The 22418-nt window shown below is 44.8% G+C and overlaps 1 protein-coding gene across 2 annotated transcripts; it reads right to left on the bottom strand.

The window, feature by feature from the left end:
• Positions 1 to 12: 12 nt before the first annotated feature.
• Positions 13 to 21905, bottom strand: FAM234B (family with sequence similarity 234 member B). 2 transcript variants are annotated; one of them, XM_061361902.1, is made up of 13 exons: positions 21761 to 21905; positions 15322 to 15714; positions 14287 to 14385; positions 12444 to 12632; positions 10799 to 10929; positions 9989 to 10136; positions 9494 to 9635; positions 8712 to 8855; positions 5157 to 5238; positions 4778 to 4933; positions 4043 to 4160; positions 2675 to 2901; positions 13 to 2256 (listed from the first exon to the last, which is right to left on the bottom strand). In XM_061361902.1, exons 1-13 carry the CDS (start codon positions 21795 to 21797, stop codon positions 2251 to 2253), a joined length of 1872 nt encoding a protein of 623 aa, XP_061217886.1. In that variant the 5' UTR covers positions 21798 to 21905; the 3' UTR covers positions 13 to 2250. The 2 variants fall into 2 exon arrangements, with proteins under 2 accessions (XP_061217886.1, XP_061217893.1); XM_061361909.1 differs by lacking the exon at positions 21761 to 21905 and adding an exon at positions 19526 to 19567.
• Positions 21906 to 22418: the final 513 nt, after the last annotated feature.

Genomic DNA, 22418 nt, shown 5'->3' with positions numbered 1-22418 from the left:
TACAACACATGATGCTGTACATGGTATTTATTTGCTCCACTGCAGTTCACAGTTCAAATACATTTTCCGAACAATATACAGACAGACTCTTTATTCACAGGGGGGATGTGTGTGTGGGCAGGGTAAATTCACATTATGGAGGAGCTAACATAGTATCATAGAATCATAGAGTGGTTTGGGTTGGAAAGGATCTTACAGTTCATCTAGTTCCAACCCCCTGCCATGGGCAGGGACATTATCTGCTAGACCAGGCTGCTCCAAGCCCCATCCAGCCTGGCCTTGAACACTACCAGGGAAGGAGTAGCCACAGCTTCTCTGGGCAACCTGTGCCAATGCCTCACAAACCTCACAGTAAACATCACTGCACTCAAATACCAGTTCTCTCAGGAAGAACCTTAGGAGAATAACTACTTCGGGTAACAGTCACTTCACCTTTTCCAGCAAGGTGGTGGGTAAAGAGGAGGGAAGGGGGACTCCTATTTAATCCTTATTACTGGTCCTCACACTTTCAGTCCCTGTTATGCAGCTGTATTAACTGACTATATATTATAAATACTAACCCCTGTATGGAAGAAAAAGCCAGGCCTGGAGACATTGCTACAGTTGGGCTAATATATACAAAGCTATTTACACAAAAAAAAAGTTAAACATATACAAACTGTTCACAGGCTCTGACATAAGGAGTGCAGTGCCCAAGGACCAGCCTTGGGGCTTACAGCTAATCCTGAAGGGAAATCATGGAAGCTTTATATGGAGAAGCAGGGATAGCAAAGATAGAGTGACATAGCAAGGAGAGGTGTCGAGAGCCCAGGAGAGCAAACCCATGGTAGATGTGTTTATCTGGAGGGAGAGTCAAAGTCTTGCCATCACCTCACCACTGAAAGGGAAGCATGGGAAGGTTGGAAGGGCACGTGTCAGCAGGAGAACAGAGGAGTCCTTTGCAATTCTCATCTCAGCCTGCTTCTGCCTAATGTCAAAGGTCAGACCTAGAAAGGCATACTAGGAGTTTCTATGCTGTCCTGTACTGTGGGGAGCTGCTGAGGCAAGAGTGGTTGCTTTTATATGGTCATTTTTAGTCCAAGAAGGTACATGTAGATGCTCTGCAATTACAACACAGGAGACTGATGGCACACGCAGAGGCACACTTCAAAGCACTAAACATATCAGCAAATGTGCCCTGGGGGTAGCCTGTTCCTCCTTGAACTGCACACAGGGCTGGGCTGGCAAGGGAATGGTAATGCTAAGCCCAGAATATGGGTTAACTGCACAGAAAAGCCTTCCAGTTCCGCCTCTACCGAGCTCTAAACCCTGAAGCAGTGGTGCAAGAATTAGCTTTGCTATGACTGTATCTAGTGTGATCTTTACAGTGCCAGGGGGGATCTGCTGGGAACCTATCCCAAAAAGACTGACACTTTTGCAAAGGACTCTGTCCATTGGACTGCAGTGTGATGTTACAGTGGCATTCTGGGTTTATAAAAAGCTTAGCAATGGGTATAAATAAGATGTGAACCTTTTGCTTCTACATCACCCACATGAACCTGTCGCGAACGTGGAACTGCGGAAAGAAGTATACAAGTGCAAGGGCCGGCAAATGCTCTGGGGACCATCTTTCTCTAGATTGGGTAATTTAGCCAGAGACCTAACACGTTTGTGAGTTTGGGGTCGGAATGGAGAAGAGGACTGAGAGCACAGGAAAGGTTGTAGACAAGATTAGCCCTGCAGGGGCCAGACAGAGGCTTCTGTCCAAAAATATAAAAGACTAAAGCAGATGGTGCCTTTAGCCACACCATTTGCCTTGAGTCATAATGGCCACTCTAGGCCTAGAGCTTGTTTGACTGTCTGGGAATACTGTTGGGACATAAAAAGGAGTGTCCTGAATCTCATTTATAAATTAAACATACAAAAAATATACATATATTTTATAAATTGATACATATATATATATATATAAAACCTGGGTTTTATATATATATATATGTATATAAAATCTAAATTCACATTTCTGTGTCACCTGGAGGGAAGCATGCAAGAACAGCATATGGAGGGGGAGATGCTGAACAAAGTTCCTCTGGTACAGGACAGGTCTGCCTTGGACAAACCTGCCTCAAGCAGCATTCCCCACAGAGCTGTAGAAAGGGGAAGTGCTTTTAGCCCCTATTTCCTCTATACAACAGTCTTCCTGAAGATCCACAGCTTCCTGTGTTCCCCATACAGGCCACATGTCCAACCAAAATCTGAGGAACCACCAGGCTAGAGCTGGAGAAGGAAAGACAAACAAAAAACATAAAGTCAAAACTTATTATCATAAAGTCTGGTAGAGAAAAGTGATAATTCACAGGTCAGCAACTGAATCTGGGCACCTGTCTGCCCATGTCAAAACAAGTAACCTCTGTCCCACCTCTCTGTTCCCTCTGTGAATCTCTCAGTTGCTGATCCCTCGTTCTATCTAAGCTACCACTCCTTTTCCAACTGTCAAGAAGTACAGCTAGACCTCACAATCTGTGCAGTTTAAATTCAAAAGGGACAGACAGTCTTGGGCAAGTCTCTCTGCATTCAGCAAAGCCTCTGCAAACATCCCCTCTGCATTACAAAGAGCACCTAACTGTGTCTGTAGGAAAGAGATCAGATGTTTTCAAAAGTCTGGATTTCATTAGGGATTCCTGTACAATCTCACCCGTTGAGGAAAGTCAATAAATTTCAGCCGGGCAAGAAATCTTCTCACTTCTCCACGGCTGATTTTGGGAGTAGTGGTGTCCTTCAGCCACACCATTCGACCTTGGCTCATCATGGCCCACTTCAGGCCGAGCTTGCTGACCGAGAGAAATCCTGGCTGTTTTTCAGAGGTTGCAGTTGTTGTCACAGTGATATGAAATGCATCCTTCTGGAGGTCATTAATTCCAACTAGTCCATCAGAAAAGGGCAAGAAAATATTGGTGAGGAGTAAATTATTGTGTTTCTTCCAAAATAAATCTTGCAGTCTTTACTCAGTCAAAACATGCACTAGGCTGAGGGTATATTAAGTTTGACTTTACAGTTGCATGTACCTCAGTTAATCAGAGAAAATAGTTTTATGTTAAAAATTTTCCATAGAAATAAACTGAAATTTAGATCAGAAATAAAAAGATTTAGTTCCAGGAGACATTTTGGAGCTTGACATAGAGATGCACAAATTTCATGAATGCAGTTCACTTTCAGAGAGCTTTCCTTCTCACATCTCTTAGCAGCTACTGTTTAATCACTATAGCGCATGAGCAAGTTGGTTCACTCCAGTCACTGCAAAATAATCTGTACAGACCTCAGGAACTGCAGTTTCTAATAAAGCCTTCTAAAAATTATATTCTATTTGCTCTTGACTGAGCTGTGTTTCCTGATACAAACACAATTAGCTGTATCACTATGTAGCAGCTTTTTTACGCTTCCTGGCCCACTGGACTCCGTGCTGGATGAACTGATCTTCTATCCCATATGCTGCCATGCTGAATAAGCTGGCTATTGGCTGAAGTGCTTTAGAAAAAGCAAGGAAATCCAACAGGGACTGTACAGTTCTGTACAGATGTTAAATCCAGATCCACTTTTCCCTGAAAACACACATTTTAGTATTTTGTATTTCCACTTCCGAAAAGAAAAATGAAGAAAGAGCACAGAGCACAGCTGCTTCCCCTGGGAGCAGAAGACGGCCAACAAAGGCAGAAGTGTACCTTGAGGTGACAGAGAGAAGATTTATAGTGATTCTTCAAACACTATCTTAAAACACGAATAGCTCCATGGAAAGCAAGGAAACTTCTCTGGTGTAAAACATTCATGAAATCGAACTCAGACCTTTCCTTAATTAAACATGTGCAAGAAACTTGGTGGTTTTTTTATCTGCAAAGTAGGGTTTGGGCAGGACCAAGTAAGATGAGTCTTACTTCCCATTGCTGTCCTGTGTGATGGACCTCAGATGCTACCTTTAAAGGCTCAACTACGCCCCACTGTTTCTCACGGCTACCTCTCCCTCCATATTTCATTTAGGCGACATAGTTTCTCCTCCATCTGTACTCACCTGCTGAAGCAATGACTTTGTCTGTTGCATTGGTGAGGTCCAAAAGGACTGTAGGAAAAACAGGATGGAGGAGATAGAGATGGTGAAGCCCTGGGCGCTCAGGTTTGGGACCAGGATGCTGTTGGAACCAAGGACAGATAAAAACGTTACAACTGTCTAGCAAAGAGGAATCTAGCTTTGCTGAAGAAATAAAGATGATTTCTGACACTGTGCTGTCTTTATACGGATCAGAGAATCAAAAACTCTATGGTCCTACACAGATTAAATCCTGTAAAGTTTTTATTTCTAAAATAGAATCTGTTCCACAACTTCTCTTTGGCAAGGCTGATATCTGGCTCTGTTAAAGCCAGCTTGATGGGCTACAGTCTAGAAGTTTTGAGTACCCATGCTGACCTGTGTGCCTGCATGCAGAGAAGAGCTCTGGGGCTGGGAACAAATCTGCAGTAAAAATATCTCAGTTGCAGAAAAAAAAAAAAACACATTAAATTCACACAGAAAGTTTTAGTTTTGTGGATGCAAACTTTCTGTCAATAAAGCTTTCTGGTGAAGACTTAGCACACAAAAACTTCTGTCTTCAGGCTCTGAGAAGTCAAAAGTGTCAAAACAAGAGGAAAAGATGTCCCTGACAGCCTTCTTATATGGCAGGTTTAAAGTTCAATTACATTAGGAATAAAAGGCAGAGACTCTATATATCTCACAGACAAACTTCAAAGTGAAGAAAGGATGCCTGCTCACCAAACTTTGTAACACAGGCTGTGCTTCGTCAGCCCAGAAGAGAAAAACAGACTTCTTGTCCAAAGTCATGACTGACAGTGCATCGAGTTGTTGCTTCTGCCATGGCAGTTCCTGGTTCCAAAGAGGGAGGCCAGATTTGCCATCCACCACCATCACCTCAAGACAGGGAAGAGATCTAGCATTAATGGGTGTCCAGGTATGGGCATGCAGAGTCCCCTTGCAGTGGCATGGTTTGTGCTGCTCCATTTCATGCCTGTGACCACACAGTGGTGTCAGCACAGAAACAGGAAGAGCAAGGAGCAGGGAATGCCTGTCCTTTTGTACCCAGCCTCCCTCGCTCCTATGCTGCCATTGCCCTCCTTGCCTTCACTTGTTTTACCTTTTTGTTCCCATCTCCCGTCTGTGCTTGCAGCAGGAAGTCCAGAGTTTGGTCAGCACTGAAGTAACCTGGTACGGGCTCGCTGCAAATTTGGAAAAAGAATCACTCAGCCCCATGGCTGAAAAACAGGGATTTCAGATGGAGGCAGCACTGTTGCTTTCATACTCCATTTTGCCTCTTGAAAAGGTAGGATTTGCCATGCTAAACAAGACCTTTCATCCACTCAGAACTGTTCTAACAGTCAGAAACTATTTGTTGGTGGATCACAAAAGTGAAAAATGATCAAGCAGCCCATGGTGCTTGTTATCCATTCTTCAGAGTTGTCTTGGTTGGGGGGGAAATCCCTTGGCTGGGCTGTGTAGACATGTGTTTACCACCCTGTGACATGACTCTCTATTACTCTCTCCTTAGCATGAGAACCTGTACAGTTTTGCTACAGTCATAAAAAACTACCCAGCCCTCTCAAAATGCATTGGTAGATTTGACCTCCTGCTGCAAGTATACTCCCCAACCTGCCTTAGCTGTGTGAAATGGCTCTTAATATACCTTCCATTAATGTCTGCCCATGATTCTTTGTTTTCTTACTGCCAGTGGTTTTACAAGCCTTTTTACAACCTTCAGCAGTTTAAATGAAGTCCCCTCTCACTCCCTCCCTTCTGGGAGACATAAAACTATTACCTGAATATCTCTCATAACTGTCTTCGAACCATCTTGCTTGCCTTTAGCTTTCTGAGTCTTAGCTCTTTCTTAAATTCACCACAGCTAGACCAAGGATCTAAAGAAGCACAAACGATTTCTTGAGATTCACAGAATCAGAGATTTTATGGCAAGGAAGGATCATCAGAATATGTCCTCCCTCTTACTGTTTATGACAGATTGCTATCTATTGCTTGCCAAATAACCAAGTGTCAATAGGCTTACACTGACTAGACTATCCATGAGGTTTGTTATGGAAATACAAAGATGAGATAAATTCATCTATTCTCGTGACAGTCAGTTCTAATGATTAATCTCACCCAAAGAAACATGCCTCCATTTTCACCTTCTTGAGCATGAATGGCTTTTGCTGCAAGGCACTTGTTCTTGCTATAGCAAGATGAAAATCCCTGTTAGCTCCTATGACTTACACATGCTTATGAATTCATGTCAGGGTTCTCTTTCATCACAGAAACATGCTTACTTAAATCTTCCATGCTAAAGCTTTTTTTCTAGCCCTTTTCTCCATTTCTTAACAGCTTCCTCTTTAAAATGTCCATACGAGTATGGCTCCTGAACATCAATACCACAGTAGAGCAGTGGCTTGACTATTTATACATACTCCATCACTACCATTCAATCTACAGACACCTTTGGCAACCAGAACCAATGCTTTCAAGGCAGTTATCACGGGACACTCCTATAGCGTGAAAGCCCTCAACCAGCAAAAGGAAGTAGTAGGTAGTTGTATCCTATGGGCACAAACTTAAAACCTCTCTTCAGATGCCTCTTATGGTTACAGTCAGCAGCAAATTCCACAGACTGAAAGTAGACAGACATGTATTTTAGATGCTACCAATCAACTGAAAAATCCCCATGGCATTTCCTCAAATGAACCAGAAGGCTAGTAATTATTACTGCCCAACAGTAATCCCCACAGCAACCTGCTATTAATCCTCTCTCATCTGAAACATCCATTTACAACACAGTTTTCAACTGCTTACTCAATTTCATGGTCTCTGAACTTCCCCCTTGTTTTATGACTACTGATTTGTCTTCATGGTTTTCCAGTGATCTTGTCCAAACCAATCTGGAAATGCAGCACATCTGCAGCAGCCAGGTTGTTTTTCTCAGAGACTGTTCCCAAAGTGCTGGGCTCCGTCTGCCTGGCTGGAATGGTGTGCTTGGGCAGGTTTACCAACAAAAAGGGGAGTTCTCAGCTGTTTCTGTAAGCTTTGTCTAATAAGAAACTGTATTTTGGTCTGTTTGACTGTAGTTACCCCCTTGAGCTGAATTTGTCCCCCAGCCTGCACTGCTAAAACAGAACTTCTCAAAGTCCTACTCTCCCCAAAAACAAACCCCAAACCCCTCTTACATAAATGCTTGTGCACAATATATTCAGTCTACCAGATTATGTCTCTCTTAATTCTAAGAAAACAGGTAGCCCAGGGCTTTATCACAGTGGCCTTGACCAAGAATTGCTTTTACTACATTTCAGTGCATTATCTAGGAGCTCCTGTATATGTGTTGTACTCTGTCCTTTGGGGGGGTCACAGAACTATAAAAAGCAGAGCAGGCGTGCAGCAACCTTGAATACTAGTTGCTCAGATTGGTTGTGGAGTCTCCATCCTTTGTGATATTTAAAACCTGACAGCACATAGCCCTGAGCAACTTGCACTAGCTGATCCTGCTTGAGCAGGTACGTTGGACCAGGCAATCTCCAGAGGTGAATTTCAACCTCAAACCAACTGTGATTCTGTGAATAGAACAGGCAAAGCAGCTTTCAACTCTTCCTGATTTGAACCAATAGAAGTTTTTCAATTCATTAGTGGGTCCATTTAGAAATTTTGTGCGTTAACTGATTTTACAGCATCTATAAATGGCTTTGCTTAGTCAGCACACACTTACCCTTTAACCTAGACCCCATACACATCCAGAAGTCCAGAACTCTGGACCCAAAACACCTTTAGCCCATCTCTTCTCCCCACAGTATGATCCACTAGACATAAGCCATTCCTAAAAGCCATTGCTTATGTCATCCATCAGACCTCACATGAGGCCGTTATCTGAATACCAAACCTAGATGAACAACAATTTTTATGCTTAATGAAGTTCCAATGCCTTCTTCCTATAGATGCTTTTGACAGGTAACACTGAGCTGCTTTCTTTCCTCTAGACAGCAGAGCAAGCAATTTGTTTTTCATGCAATTTCCCTCAATTGTGCCCAACTGTCCTTTTCAAATATTCAATACTGTGCAAGCTGAAACTGATGGTTATTATCAACCCACAAAATCTTGCAAATTACTTAATTTCCATGTGTGAAACGAGAGGATGAGTAGTATTAATTTAGGGTTTACATTTAGTATAGATAGTGTGCTGACTGAATGAGCTTCAGAATCAGAATGCTCATTTTCAGCTTTCAAGGAACATTAAGATCTGTGAGCCATACTCAATACACCTTTCTCTAAATACTTAAAATCACTAATGCAAAACAGCTCCTCTCCAACTGAGCTGGGAAGTGGCAGCTTGGGACAGGAGTTGGGCTGAATCACACATCAGTAAACCCCTAAATTCCAACTCCATGACATCCCCATGACATCAGTGTTGGGTACCTGAATCAAGCCCCTTATTCATGATCAATCATAAGCACACAGCTCAAGTTTCCAGCCTTCAGTTCCTTACTCTCCCTGCCTTTCGCACTTGCTCAGCAATGGATCTACACACCTACAGTTCTTAGATCTCTCTGCAGATTTGGAGAATTTGTCCCAATTGCTTTTTAAGGAGCACATGTACTTACAAGTGAAAGGCAGTAAATGTTACAGGAAGAAACAAAGCAGAAAAATACTCCCAGTATGTGACCTGCTGATGTTCTGCAGTTCCAAGGTCCAGTGGGGCTCCAGGTCCTGCCCCCGCAGTAGGATCAAGCCCTCTTTGGTTGTGATGAGCAGACTGCTGCAGTTTGTGTCAGGTGTCTTCATTGTCTGCAGGAACTCAACACCCCCACTGGGACAAATGGAAAGCAGAGAGGAGATTCCGAGGCTTGTATCTGCACATCTCAGCACCAGTTACCTGTCTCCATGGCAATTCATCCTACCTAACATTTGAGAACTATTCTTGGAGATGCCCATCTTTGTCACAGTGATGGAGCATACCTTCCTTTGGGGGTTCCTCAGTTAAGTGAACTGAATTAACGTGGGATCTTCTGAACATCTTGAGTTACTACATAAAATAAGGAGTTTGTGGGTTCACATATGTTCCCTCCTTTTATTCCTATTCAGGCTGACCCTGACCACACTTTGGCAGTAAAGAAGAAAGATCTGAGAAATCCAGGCCCATAATGCTGTACATAGACTGAGCTTCCCAAAGGGACTCTATTAGCTGGGAACATCTTTTTTTTTTAAATCTCCAGATATGTACAGGCATTGGGAGAAATGACAAGCAGCAGAATGGACTCCCTTTTATCATACTTTGAAATTCATACAGGGCAGGGGGGAAACAATGGGTTGCCCAGAGTACTGTTATCAACTGGACAATGAAAAGAAGCACAGTACTGAAGGAGAAGTGACCATCTCTAGGGGCACTAAGAGGTGCCTATCCTCTTCCTCTCCCATCAGAAGCAAGATGACATGTCCACTTTCTACCTGTAAATGTCAATGAGCTCTGACAGGTTGACAGATCTGCGCTTTTCCCACTCAGGTTCCTCCTGCTGCAGCATTGCAGAAAAGCTGTCCCGGTTTCTGGCTTGAGTAAAGAGATCCCTCAGGGCAACTGCTTGAATATTACCTGCCAGGAAGAGTAAAGATGAAGAGTCCTGCCTGCAAAAGTTAACACCCTAGTAGTACAGAAGGTGCTTGGGACAACTGCAGTTGTGGTACAAAACAAATAAATGCCCAGAGCTGGAACATCCCTGGCATTGATGTGCCTTTGGGAAATTCCAAGGTATTCCAGACTAGTAGGTGTTGGTGCTCATGCACTTTTCCCCACCACGGCAGTGAGACTTGCTCCCATGCCCTCTACTCCTAGCTTTTACAGCAAAAGGCACGGTTGAAATACCCCAGGGATTCTTTGGGCCATTTTAAGTAAAATGAATATTTTCTCAGTAAGGTGAAGTGCTGCAGAGGCAAGGTGCATCTTACCAAAACCAAACAGGATGTAGATGGCTCCCCGACTGGTGATGTGGACTTGGGGACCAATCACTTTCCCTTCTCCATTGGTACTGTACCTCACAGGCCCACCCAAAGCAGTCCCAGTCTTTCCTGACACCAAGATGAAAAACACATCAGGCTGCAAAGAGACATATGTAGAAAATTTTATCAGTCCTTTCATACACTTGTGCTTTCAGAATCTTTCCCTGTCCCCATAGCATGAATCTCTGTTGTTCTTTCCCCCCACAGCAAGGTCTACTTAGTGGTCTGTCTCTCTCTCTCTTGTTTCCTGGGCATCTTACATTTGTCCTTTTCTCTTGACTGCAAATGCATCAGAGATGGAAAGGACTTCAAAAACCTGAATTCCTGTAATAATATTGATACTAGAATTTTGAAGGAATGAACACAGAGGAAATCCACATCAGCATTAATCACACAAGTATTTCTTTTATATAAGCTGAATGCTCCTTTCTCCAGAGATTTATCTCAACATGGCTCCCTATGCTGCTGCTAAACAGTGACTCAAACCACGACTTTACTGAACAGAAACAGATAATTCTCAAGGGGTAAATAATAACCCTTCTGTTCATTCCCAGTTGACAAGAAATGCAGGTAGTAGTATTATTGCTTGACCTCACTGCTCTGACCTCTTGAAAAGAAAAACATACTTTTCAGGGACATGTAAGGGAATGAAAATGAGGGGCTCTTGCAGCTCCTGTTATAGCCTTTCCAGGTCGGGCTCCCTATTCCTCCTCCACATAGTAACAGTCCTTTCAAACCTTGAGCAGGTATACGTTGTACCTGTGTCTCTTTGAGAGCCAGAACAACAATATCCCTAAAACCATCTCCATCTACATCTGGAAGAGTTGCAGCAGGTGCAGCCAAGATCCCACTTGAAAGGTGGATGGAATTCAGTGTCCAGATGGTCTTGCCTGTGGAAAAACAGGATGAAAGATGCCTGCAGCACTTGGGGAACCAGCAGGCATCCCCAGAGGGTTCCACAAAACCTTCTTGAAGGAGAGAGCAAGAAAGGTTATTTCTCCCATTCTCTGACAAGAGGAAAGACAAGGCCACAGACTGGGACAAGCTGTAGCAGGAAGCGAAGTCCTTTCCCCGACACTTCTTCAGATTGTCTTTGAGTCATGCCTTAAGTCCTGCTGTTCTTCCTTCTTAGCATCTCTCTAGAAAGTCCTGAGTGCAAAACAGTTCCTGAAATAGCACAGAATATTTGAGGTTTGCTCTTGGAAAGAGAACCTAAATGCAAGTGCTGCTCTGCAGCACAGCAGTTGTTTCCCTCAGCCAACAGTAAAGTATGTAGGTAGGTGCCAGGAAAGGAAACAGATGGGCAATTTTGATATTCAAAGTGCAAATCTGTGTGTCTGTTAAATTCCCATCAGCACACAGCCCCTCCAACATGGCATGCTCACTCCACCTCAGGGTGAAAGCATGTTAGCAGAGGTGATGTCAAATGGTTCAGCAGTCCAGCATGGCCCCAGCGGGAAACTCAGTAAAACCTGATCTTAGCAAATTGGCAAATAAATACCCAAAAAAGGCAAAATGAAATTAGGTGATTTTATTTTTCCATTATTCTTTTGCCAATACTTCTGCTTTTTCAGTCAGAATTTAAAAATACTTTGCTGCTGCTGCTGCTGCATAGGGTAGGGTTTTCCCCTACATGACAAAAGGAAACCAAAGACCAGACCTGCAAACACTTGTGCATACTAATAACACTACTACTGCTGACAAAGGAGACAGCCTATGGTCCTTGCTGTGGAAACACTGTGCAAGTAATCTGGTCCTTAAAAGCATTTGAAAGCTTTGGTACTCATTGACTAGATTTGTCACTTAAAAACAAGGTTTCTTGTATGTCTCCACTCTCTGTTCTCATTCCAAAAACTTCCCTATACCTACCTATGAATATTTCTGCCAGTGAACTGATGTGGTAAACCAAACAGCGATCAGCGAATGGAGGTGCACATGATCAACCAATTAAAAATGCAGTATTCATTCACATCTAATCAATCCTTTTATGGGCCTAATTTCCTTGGAAGGCTTCCTGGCTGTAGCACATGTCCTTATATAACTTCTCCAAGAACGGTTTTCAGCTTTTCAGTGCTGTTATGTAAATGCCAAGTTGTACTAAAAGGTTAATGTTGATGAGAACAGACCTTACATATCCCTTATGCCATGGGGATGCTACAGAGTCAGATTAACACTTTGAAATGTTCTGAGATGGTATGATGAAGATACTTCCACAGAGCTGCAATGGTTTGGATTTTTTTATCCTGTGTAACTAGAAACTCATTATTGTTTCGACTCCTTCCTGTGTATCATTAGATAGCAGCCACTCTGAAGTGCCAGCACGGAATAATTCATGTTTATTAGTCCTTTAAAGAAAACAAAAAGACCTGTACCATATTTCTAATATGCTGGTAGTTCACCCTACCTGTGGAGGCACTGAGAAGGCTGAGGAATTTTGATGTTCCTGTAACAAGGCAGACGGGCTCTGCAGGTGCCCCCAGTGACAGACCTTTGCACTGCACACTCCGTGTCTCCTCTGGAAGCTGGATAGACCACAGGGTGCTGCCATTCATACCAGAAAGGGCCACCACAGTTACAGAGGGCCTAGAGACACCTGGAAGAAGCAGGAAAGAGAGTGAGAGGCTGTGTCCATGCTGCCTTTGGTCTTTGCGCTTGAGTTCCAGCTCTAGCTCCTACAGCTGAGTAGCTCAAGTGAGCCCCATCCACACTGCCTGAAAGCAAATCCCACCCCACAGCAGCGATGTCCAGACAAGTTGGTCTGTCAACCAACAGCACAGACAATCATAGAGGACCTGAGCTCACAGCAAGAAATGTGATCAGCTGGGCACAGAGGAACCAAGATCCTGGAGATCATCTGCTCAGTTGTGCTGACTTCCTGGTGTGAAATGCACTGCTGTCAAACAAGACTGATCGACTGCTCCTTCCGATCCCTCTCCCGCTAGCAGCAAGGGGTAACCTTGAGTGACTGCCAAGACAGATGCCACCTCATGTGAAAGTCCTGGGTTCTTTCTAAATCTGGAGCAGAAGGTGGTGATTTGCAATGAGAGTTTTTTCCCTTTTTCTTTCCAAATGAGTTTTATTATTGTGGAAAACAGACTGAATGCAAATAATTGGTGTCCCTCAGGGGTCTTTTCCTAATTCACCAGTTAGCACAAAGTAACTGCAAAAAAAAAAAAAAAAAAATGCTCTATGTTGCTTCAATGGACTGTTGGCTCTGATTCCAAATGTGAGCAACTTTTACTTCGGCCTGCCCACAGACATAGTTGTGGTTACTGTAATCTCCACATGGAATGGTCCTATCACAACTGAAGATAAACTCCCATACACTTCAAAATAACAGTCCCAGTTGACTCCTGTCTTACTAGCAAAACAACATGGGACATGACTGCACAAAAGGCATATCTGTGCCACTGACTAAAAGCAAGTCTAAGCCCGCTCTCTAAATCAAAACCCACTCTCTTCTCAAACTGAGGAGCAGCTGGTTAATGCTAGGGGGTTGCCCCAGCCCGAGTTCTCTTCATTGGGTTGGCAGGGACCAAGCACAACTAACTCCTGAGTGCAGTTCACAGCTGTTGTGTATACAAGCTGGAGAAACAGCTAACAATGTCATAACTTACTCCATCAGGTGTCTATTCCAAGCTTATCCCTACTTGACACTGTGTGAATGCTTCTGCACTAACTACAGGAGGGCTGATGTCCAGCTGTGTGTGTTTAAGACTGTGATGTGTTTACACCAACTTTAATGTCTGTTTTTTGTCTTCCAACATAGCTGTAGTCCAGGATGCAGCTAGGTATGACTAGCTACATTCAGAGTATGCTGAGAACTGTACATGTTTGTGATGAAAGATAAATACTTTTGTGACGGGCTTACAGAGATGCAACAAAGGGGGAAAACTCCCACCTTATTTCTAATTGCTATTTGAAGAGCAGTGCTTTCTGATCACTTTAGCTCTGTCCACAAATCGAGTGTGCACAAATACAAGTCAAAGAGATAGACCTGCCCCAAGATGAGATAAGCGGAAACAGATATCCTGACCTAACAGCTATGGGAGTGCAGGCTTGCAATGAAAATTATAAGCAGCATTACACAAGGACAGGCACAGTCCACCAGCCATTTTAAATAACTCTGAAAAAAGCGACGCAGTGGATTTGCAGTGGCAGGAACTCTTCCTACATGTATGACAAACATACAAAGGTCTGTACTGACATGTACAGAAAGAGGAATGGAAAGGAGCTGTGGTGCTTACCCATGACACTAGCATTCATCAAGGCAGTGAAGACAATCAGAATGTCAGAGAGCCCATCGCCATTCACATCATACAGCTCCAGTGGGGATAACACACCACCTGCAAAAGCCATAGAGAACCACCACACTGTTGTCAAAAAGGCTACCCACCCCATTGTGAGAGGCAGGCTGACCCAAAGAGAGACTTATGGACAGCCAAGCCTCACAGAGTCTGCTAGGCACCAATGCCAGGCAGCTCAAACCACATTGAGGTCTTTCATTGCATGGAAAGGCCAAAATACAGCATCTGGGTCAGAGAAAGGAAAGGTAAAAATGAAGAAGATAACGGAAAAAGATTTCTGCTTCTCACTTCACTTTCCAAAGTGATGTGGAAGCCATATACCTTATGAAAGGCTTAGATTGGGAAGCCAGGGGCAGAAAGCAAGGAGGGAGAGACATATCTAGACCTGGCAGAATTTATTTCACAAACCACTGTTACTTTACTGCAAAAGTCAGAATAAGAGATATTTTAGAAACATTACCAGTGGCCCATATAGGATGACAAAAGATCCCAAATGTTGATTTATGGATTCAAGCAGGACAAGAAGACGAAAGAAATAAGGTTAGTTAAGCCAGTTAGAAGACACAAAGACTTCTTTCTACCCCTCTCCTCCTGAACACACTTAAGCATGGAGGTGCTGCTGAAACCAGGATGCAGAAAGGGAGATGATATGTTTTAGTGAGCTCGGCCACCTCCATCTGGAACAAAGTGCACCATCTATACAAAAAGGTGGGATATGAGAAGAGTCAAAATGTTTTTTGGTGTTGACAGAAACAAGATTTTGTGGTAATGTTATCTCCTGATGCCAGATTTCACAGGCCTCATCTTGAAGAGTGAGCAGGACACAGCCGCCTGTCTATTACCTCAGAGCATCTGCAGTGGTGAGGAAGGGCCTCTGCTCTGACCTGGGTCTCCCAGATAGGTATCTCCCGCCGATGCCCATCCTGGGAGCTGCCACCTCCCCCACGCCAGATGCTGTTCCTGGGGCTTTCTCACCTGTTCCCTGCCCTAGGTTGCGGTTCCACGTGTTATGCAAGTCTCTAGGGGGACAGGGAATTAGAAACGCGCACACCAGCACCAGAATCATCGAGACCACCACAGTGAGCAAAAATATCGCTGTGCGCAGGTATGGCATCAGGGAGGGAGCAGACTTCTGCTCCAAAGTCCCAGCCGCCTCTGCAGGATAACCCTCAGGTGCGCTCTCTGACGTGTGCTGCTTTGTCATCCCAACCTCCACATCAGAGTCAGGATCCTGCACCTCCTCAGGGGGGCTCTTCCCATTCTTGACCCCCCCGTTCTTCTGGATGTTGAGTACCAGATCATCTTCACTATCATCACTGTCAGCCTGAGTGAGGGGATCGTATTCCCCAAGGTCCGGGCTCTTCTTTCCTGAGGAAAGAGATTAAGAGAGATGACAAAGCATGAATTCCTTACTTTTGTGGGATGTCAGTGTCAAAAAAGGCTGCAGTGGAGAGTGACACAAAGGGGATAACAGAGCAGCCTGCATTTTGAATGGGTCCAAGTGAGAGGTGTGAGAGAAAAGACAGGGTCTCTCCATGTTTCAGAGTAGCAGCTGCAGGAGAAAATATGCCAACAGTTAATTTCCTTGAGATAAAGATGTAAATATATATTATCTATATACATACATGCACACATGTATGTGTGTGTGTGTGTGTGCATGTACATATATATATGGAATTCACAGCACTCTGGTACTGTTTGGTTATGAGACAGACAAACATGAAGTTATGCTAATGATCTGAGTACCTAAATTGCAGCATTCTCTTGCTTTCAGACACTGAACATCCTTAGCATTTGCCAGCCTCTAATCCTGACACAGCCCCTCTTCACTTGTAGCCCGTGTTCTCTGAGGGGGCCTCCATCTGCAACTCATTTTCCCCCTCCTCATCCTGCAGCACTGCTGCCTTCTAGTATGCCACATCTGCTGTCCTGTTTCATGAGGAATAGAAGGGATAGAACACTGTGCATGGTTTCTTGCAGTGTTGATAAAAATGGGTATAGACTCCCTGAAGATGAGGGCAAAGTGATTTTGCCTTTTGGGCCAGTACCATCCTGGTGTCTGAAGGGACCTGGGCTGCCCTTCAAAGAAACCACCTTCTCTGCATGGCTCAGCACTGTGACAGCAACTGCTTTAGCCCCTGCAGTATAAAACCACAGTGCTCCTGCTCTGTTTCTGCTCCTACGAGAGCCGACAGCTTGTGCTTGGCCTTGCCAAGATAAAGAACTTAGTACTGATGCCTTCAGATGGTGGTGCAAGAAAGTAGCTTAGCTTTAGGTGTCTCCCCCACAGATGCCTGGCACATCTAGGACTCCTCCCCCAGGCCCTATACAGATGCAGAGAGTGTGACTGTGAGGAGGGCATGTGCAGAACTTGGCTGCGCATACTTGCCTAAGGCCAGGACCATCTGTTTATTGGGGCAGACTCACCGCCCTGAGCTGAGTGCAGGATCACATCTCAGGGAGCTGCCCTGCACCACCAGGCATGGCCAATGCTCTAATCATTGCAGGGTCTCAGCCTGTTTCTCTCTCCTATCTCTAGGTAGGATTTTACTACCCTAGATATGTGTCTCATTTCCCTTTGCCTAAAGATGACCCAAGACAGGAGCTAACTTGTGCCCAAAGATGCTCAAAGTGATACACACAAGGCATAAATAACAAGAATACAAATGCAAGCTGTAACCACTCTCAGACAGTAAGATGATGGGAAGGTTTTGCAGAGTGGAAATTTAAGAATTTTCATGATTATTATTTCTGCATAAGTTCATAACATAAACCAGCCTTACTTCTGGTTTTCCAGCTAAAGGCAGACTCACAGCTACAGGGGTACTGTAGTATCTAGTGTAACACCCCTATTTTGCATCATCTAGAATCTGTTTTGCAGCACGTGCATCTCATTTTTTCTCTCATTTCTAACCCCACAAAGGGACCTTCACTCCAACTTCCTGTACTACTTTTAAATGGCATTCAGTGTCAATATCACTAAAGGCCAAATGCCCCACACTAACTGGAGCAGCCATGACAACACACTCACATTGAACGAAGGGAAATAAAGATATCCAACAAGATCTCAAATTAGACCCTTTTGAATTAGAGGCTTCTACAAAAGACTCACATCAAAACAATCTGGTGCACGTACACACTCCAAAAAGCTGTTCCTGGAGAGCACCCAACTAAAAGATATTACATTCCTATGGCACAGTCCAGTGTACCCCTGTGGGACATTGCATTGTTTCACACAGATCTGCCCTAAATATGCATTCAAAGTGTGGATTCTTCAGGAAGTCTTGATAACAATGGCTCCATCCTGCAAACAGCAGAGAAGGCCATGGACCTTGATGGTGCACAGCTCTCTGCTAAGGGAGCAGTGACAGCACAGTGTGAATTTCCCAGATGTCTATACAGAAGGTTGTGCTGACAAGTTGCTGAAAGAGTACTCACTGAAAACAAGAAATTCCAGAGAGAACTTGCTGGCAGGGTATTTGCAGCTTCTCATCACAGATCCAGATGTGCCAGTTCAAGCCAGGTCAGGGTGGTATTTAAAGCAAATGCTACTTGCCCAAGAGTAAATGCTATGTAGCCAGGAAGTTAAACTCAGGCATTTATGTTAACTTGACTACTCCCAGTTTGGGAAATTGGGTGTGCTTTGAGTAAAACAACTCAACAGCATACTTCTATTTCAGATATACTGTCATTTTTTAAACTATTTTAACTCCACAGACAACACAGAAAACCAAAGCATGCTGTCTACCCTAGTGGCAACTAAAAGCATACAAGGGAACAAGCTTTACCTGGAATAGTTTTGTTCTGAATCTCTAGGAGGCAGATAGGACCTTGAAACTGTGTCTCACTCACTTCTTGAACTGGCAGGGACTGAGATGTTGGCAATATCCACAGTGGTGTCAACTACAAATGATCTGTAACAGGAACATCTTTTCTGCTGAGAACCACTGATGAAAGGCTAAAAAACAGCTACTACACAGCAATGACTTAGGGCTTTAGGTGATCTACACAAGAAAGAGTCTATAGAGTTACAGAAGAGCTATAAAGCAGGGAGGTGTTCAGTCATATTTCATGGCTAACCCTGACCAGGAACCAGAAACTGGCATTCCTTCTATCTTTTCTCAGATTAGTTGTCACTCTCACAAGGCACAGCCACTCGGTAAAGTCAGGCATAAAATTATAAAATGCCTGGCTGATTTATTTTTTTTAAGCCAACAAAACGGAAAACCCTGTCCTTTGACAATGGCTATTGGAGCATTCATTGGAAACCCAATTGCATACCTAATCTCAGAGGATTCAAATGCTCTCCTGCCACTGTTCAGAGAGAGCCCTATCAAACTGTAAGTGTTTTGGGAATGTGTCTGGAGGCCTGGGGAGGATGTGCTCAGCCTGGCATCCCAAGGTTTTTCTACATTAAAGAGAATACATAACTCATGATTCACCTGGCTGGAGGGAGAACAGAAGGAATACACCTTTTCCTCTGAGTTCTAGGTCACTTGCTGTGGGAAGAAGGATACCACAACTGGTATCCATAGTGTGGGAAGAAGGGACAGCACTTCCACTAACCGCTCCCAAATGATTTTTCAACAGAAAAGTATAAAGAGACATAAACATTAGTAAAGAATGTGTGAAAATACGGGCAGTCTTACACCACTTAGAGAATTATGATTTATTGAGAAGTGCTCCAGAAGTCAAATTCTTTCCTTTCTGGTCAAAGACAAGGTTCAGGCTGGGGAAAGACAGTTTGTCCATCAAGAGAAAGCTTAAAGTGCCTCTGCTGCAAATGATCAGCTATCAGAAAATCCAATGCTCCTATGCAGTTTCCAGATTTCCATCGCAGAAGTATAAATGCTACGAGATATTAGCCAGTCTCTTGGTCAAACTCTCACCCTATCTCCTGAACCAATAAACACTGTGTAACCTTCATGATAAATTAGTCCCTGTGCTAAAGAAAAGAGACTCCAGACCCACCTTGAGCAGTTCCATGGCCTTCTGTATGTCCCATATCTGTACAATTCCCATCTTGCTACTGGTCTTTTGCATAGTGTCTCTAAGTGTGTATAAACCTTGCATCTACTTTACAGGGAAGCAGACTGTACAGCAGATTGACAGCGAAGTCAGTTTCCCGGCTGCTCTGTGCTATCTCCTACAGGTAAAATAAATAAACTTCTGTTCTGACCTGCTCTAAATCGCATTCCATTTTTCCCCATGGTACCAGTGATAAAACCAACATAATCAACCTGAATAACTGTGGCTTGCGGTCTCTGAGTAAGTTACTGGTCATGTCACCCTAGGTTTTATTATTTTTTTCTGCAGCCACTGAAAGAAAAAGCAAGTGCTGAAGAGGGAGGTTTTCAAAGGCAGAAGAGAGAGAGAAGATGCCTCAAATACACTGATTTTCAAGAGCAGTTAGACTCTCAACTGGAAATCCCCTATGCATACGCCTAACAGTATTTTTTGCACAGGCAGCTCTTCCAACTATTGCAATAGAAGAATGCAACCTCTCAAAGAAGAAAAGATGACTCGTGAACTATGATTTGGAAAGGAGGCATCTGCAAGGTGATCTGTGTTGGAATCAGATCCCTCTCATAATGGAATACTTGTTTCTAGTGCTGACAGCTTGAAAGATATTAATTGCAATCTTTTTTCCTGGTTTTGATTTACTGGAAAGGCTCTTCTTTTGCACTCACTCTGGAGTGAAAAGAGCCAATCATGGACTTTAGACAAGTACAATTTTCAGTGCATTATTCTGATGACAACATACTGGTGCCAGTCTCCTTTGTACTCACTTCATGTTCTGTTGATTTTGCCTTTTTTTTCCCCCAGCTGGCAGTTGGCAGGCGCCAGTCACTGGGCCTTAACAGACATATCTCTAAGTCCGTGGGGAGATAAGTTGCCACATATTGATGTAATTAATGACATAGAGCAGGAAAAAAACAGCACTAGCAACTGGCTTTCTGCTTTCTCATTGCTGTTGAAAGCTGTATTTTTCACCACACAAACAAGGTATGATATATGCAATTTAACCTAAGAACCAATGCAAGGACAATTTTCTTAACAGCAGTTGCAAGGTCTGTTCTCTTTTCCAAGTGCCTCCCAACAACAGATATCAAACAGATCATGCTGGCTCCAGAGTTCCCAGAAGAGACCTGTACTTGTTATTGTACAGTTCCCCAGTGGTCACACCCCAATACACACACTTATAACCATAAGTCTGCACTTCTGCTAAACAAACTTCATGTAAAATATACTCCTTCCCAATCAGACACACATATATAGTTAGGAAGAAACTGATTTGCAAACAAAACTTCTTTGAATTATACGTAATAGGCACTACATAAACTAAAAATAACCATTTCCAATATGGGTTACTAAAAGCTGGTGGGAACGGCTCTGAAGACATTACTGTGATCTTCACAGACCGATGGAAGAGGAAAGTATGAGCTGGCCACTGAGTGCAGCTTCATGGACTGAGGCACTGCAGGACAGCAGTGGTGAGTGGTACCAGGGAGGACCCCCTCCTCCAGCAGTGCACAGCGCGGCCCTATCTCTGTCCCATAGCTATCCCAAAGGCAAGACATGGTCATGAGAAGCAACAATGCACTTTGCCATTAGGTTAATGCAGCCAGGTGCACTGGCACTGTCTCCAGGCCATAAAACAGCAACTATCATGCTCTCAAGATATGGTTTTGCAATGTTATTTTCATTCCCTTTTAATTTGCTCACTGAATAGGATGGTTGTTGGGCTGCTGCTCACTGCAGCCTTATCTTTGAAAGATCTGGTTCCTCAACACAATAGTCCCTTATGCTTGAATATGCTTTCATCTCGGTGAAGTTCTCTAGCTGCAAGGTGCGCAGAGGTGGTAGCCAAGACTTGAAACATTTACCTGGGCAATGCCAGTGGCACTTACTAGGCTCCCAGCCTGGTTTTTGGGGGGTAAAACCCGCCAGGAAAGGAGCAGAGAAGGACTAAGGCTTTCTCGAGGTGGCTGTGTGAGCCCTGTGCCCACTTCTGCAGGCCTAGGCGCCTCCTCCCGCTGAGCCCCACACGGCTCCTCACAGCTCCGCGGCCAGGCCCAAGCCCCCCGCCGCCGCACACGATGCCCGCGGAGCCCCAAGGTGCAACCCTCCCTCTGCCGCGGGACACAGGCAGAAGCCGCCAGACTCAGCCCCCACCGCCAGCGCCCCCACGGCGGCAGGGCCTGCCCCTCGCCCCAGCCTGGGCCTCTCCCCACATCGCCACATCGCCACATCACCATGGCAACGCTCCCCACCGGCCCCCGGCAGCCACAACGGCACCTCCCCGCCGTCGGGCGCATACCCGAACGTGGCTGCCACGGCCTGGCCCGATCTGGCCTGACTCAGCACGGCTCAGTGCGCGCTCCCCCCGCTCCCGAGGGTGAGAACCCCTTACCCGGCAGCTTCAGCGCCCGCGACAGCACCGTAGCCATGCTGGAGAGGCGCAGTGCCCATGCGCTCCACTCCTCTCTTTCCCCGCACCTTTCCGCGGCCTGCTGGGAGTTGTAGTTGTGCAGTGACAGCGACTCCGCACATGCGCACGCCTCAAGCCTAACGGGGTCTCAGCTGCGTCGATTCCCGCCCCAGCGGCCAGCCTCCATTGGGACAGAGGGATAAGGTGGGGGGGGACAGCCCGGGAAGCCCTGTCACGGGGAGCTCGGTGGGAGGGCATAGGTGGGGGGGCACAGGCGGGACGGCCTTTCTCCGTGGGGCTCTGCCGGGAGCCAGGAGGCCTCACGGTGGGAGGGTGCTGGGGTCTTCAGCGGTGAGCGTTTCTCTCCAGCAAACACCGGCTGCCCACCTGGCTAAGTTTGGGATTCCCACCGAAACCGAAGCACTTCACTGGTTCCACTGCTCTTTATTTCCTCCCTGTTACTTTACAGAGGCAGAGACCCTGAGGGCGGTGGGGGCTGGTGTCAACAAGCTTTAACAAAGGACAACCCAGGTTTCTACAGCCTGCATGGCTGTGCTGGCCACAAACATGCAAAAATAGGCTTGTTGTCCTAAGTGGTTTACACAGAAAGTGCCAGTCCTTTTGAGTTGTTCTTGGTATA

The sequence above is a fragment of the Neopsephotus bourkii genome, unplaced genomic scaffold, assembly GCF_033783945.1.
Source record: "Neopsephotus bourkii isolate Nb327-2 ecotype Australia unplaced genomic scaffold, CSIRO-AGI_Nbou_v1 NB_107, whole genome shotgun sequence".
NCBI classification, from domain to species: Eukaryota; Metazoa; Chordata; class Aves; order Psittaciformes; family Psittacidae; genus Neopsephotus; species Neopsephotus bourkii.
The sequence above is the reverse complement of the archived record's forward strand: the minus strand, read 5'-3'. Positions and strand labels throughout refer to the sequence as shown.

Coding starts and splice junctions, on each gene's coding strand:
- FAM234B (XM_061361902.1), bottom strand. CDS start 21,797: ATGGCTACGGTGCTGTCGCGGGCGCTGAAGCTGCCGG. Junction 10,930..12,443: donor CCTTCTCAGTGCCTCCACAG/GTAGGGTGAACT, acceptor GTTTTTCCACAG/GCAAGACCATCTGGACACTG. Junction 9,636..9,988: donor CTACATCCTGTTTGGTTTTG/GTAAGATGCACC, acceptor TCTTCCTGGCAG/GTAATATTCAAGCAGTTGCC.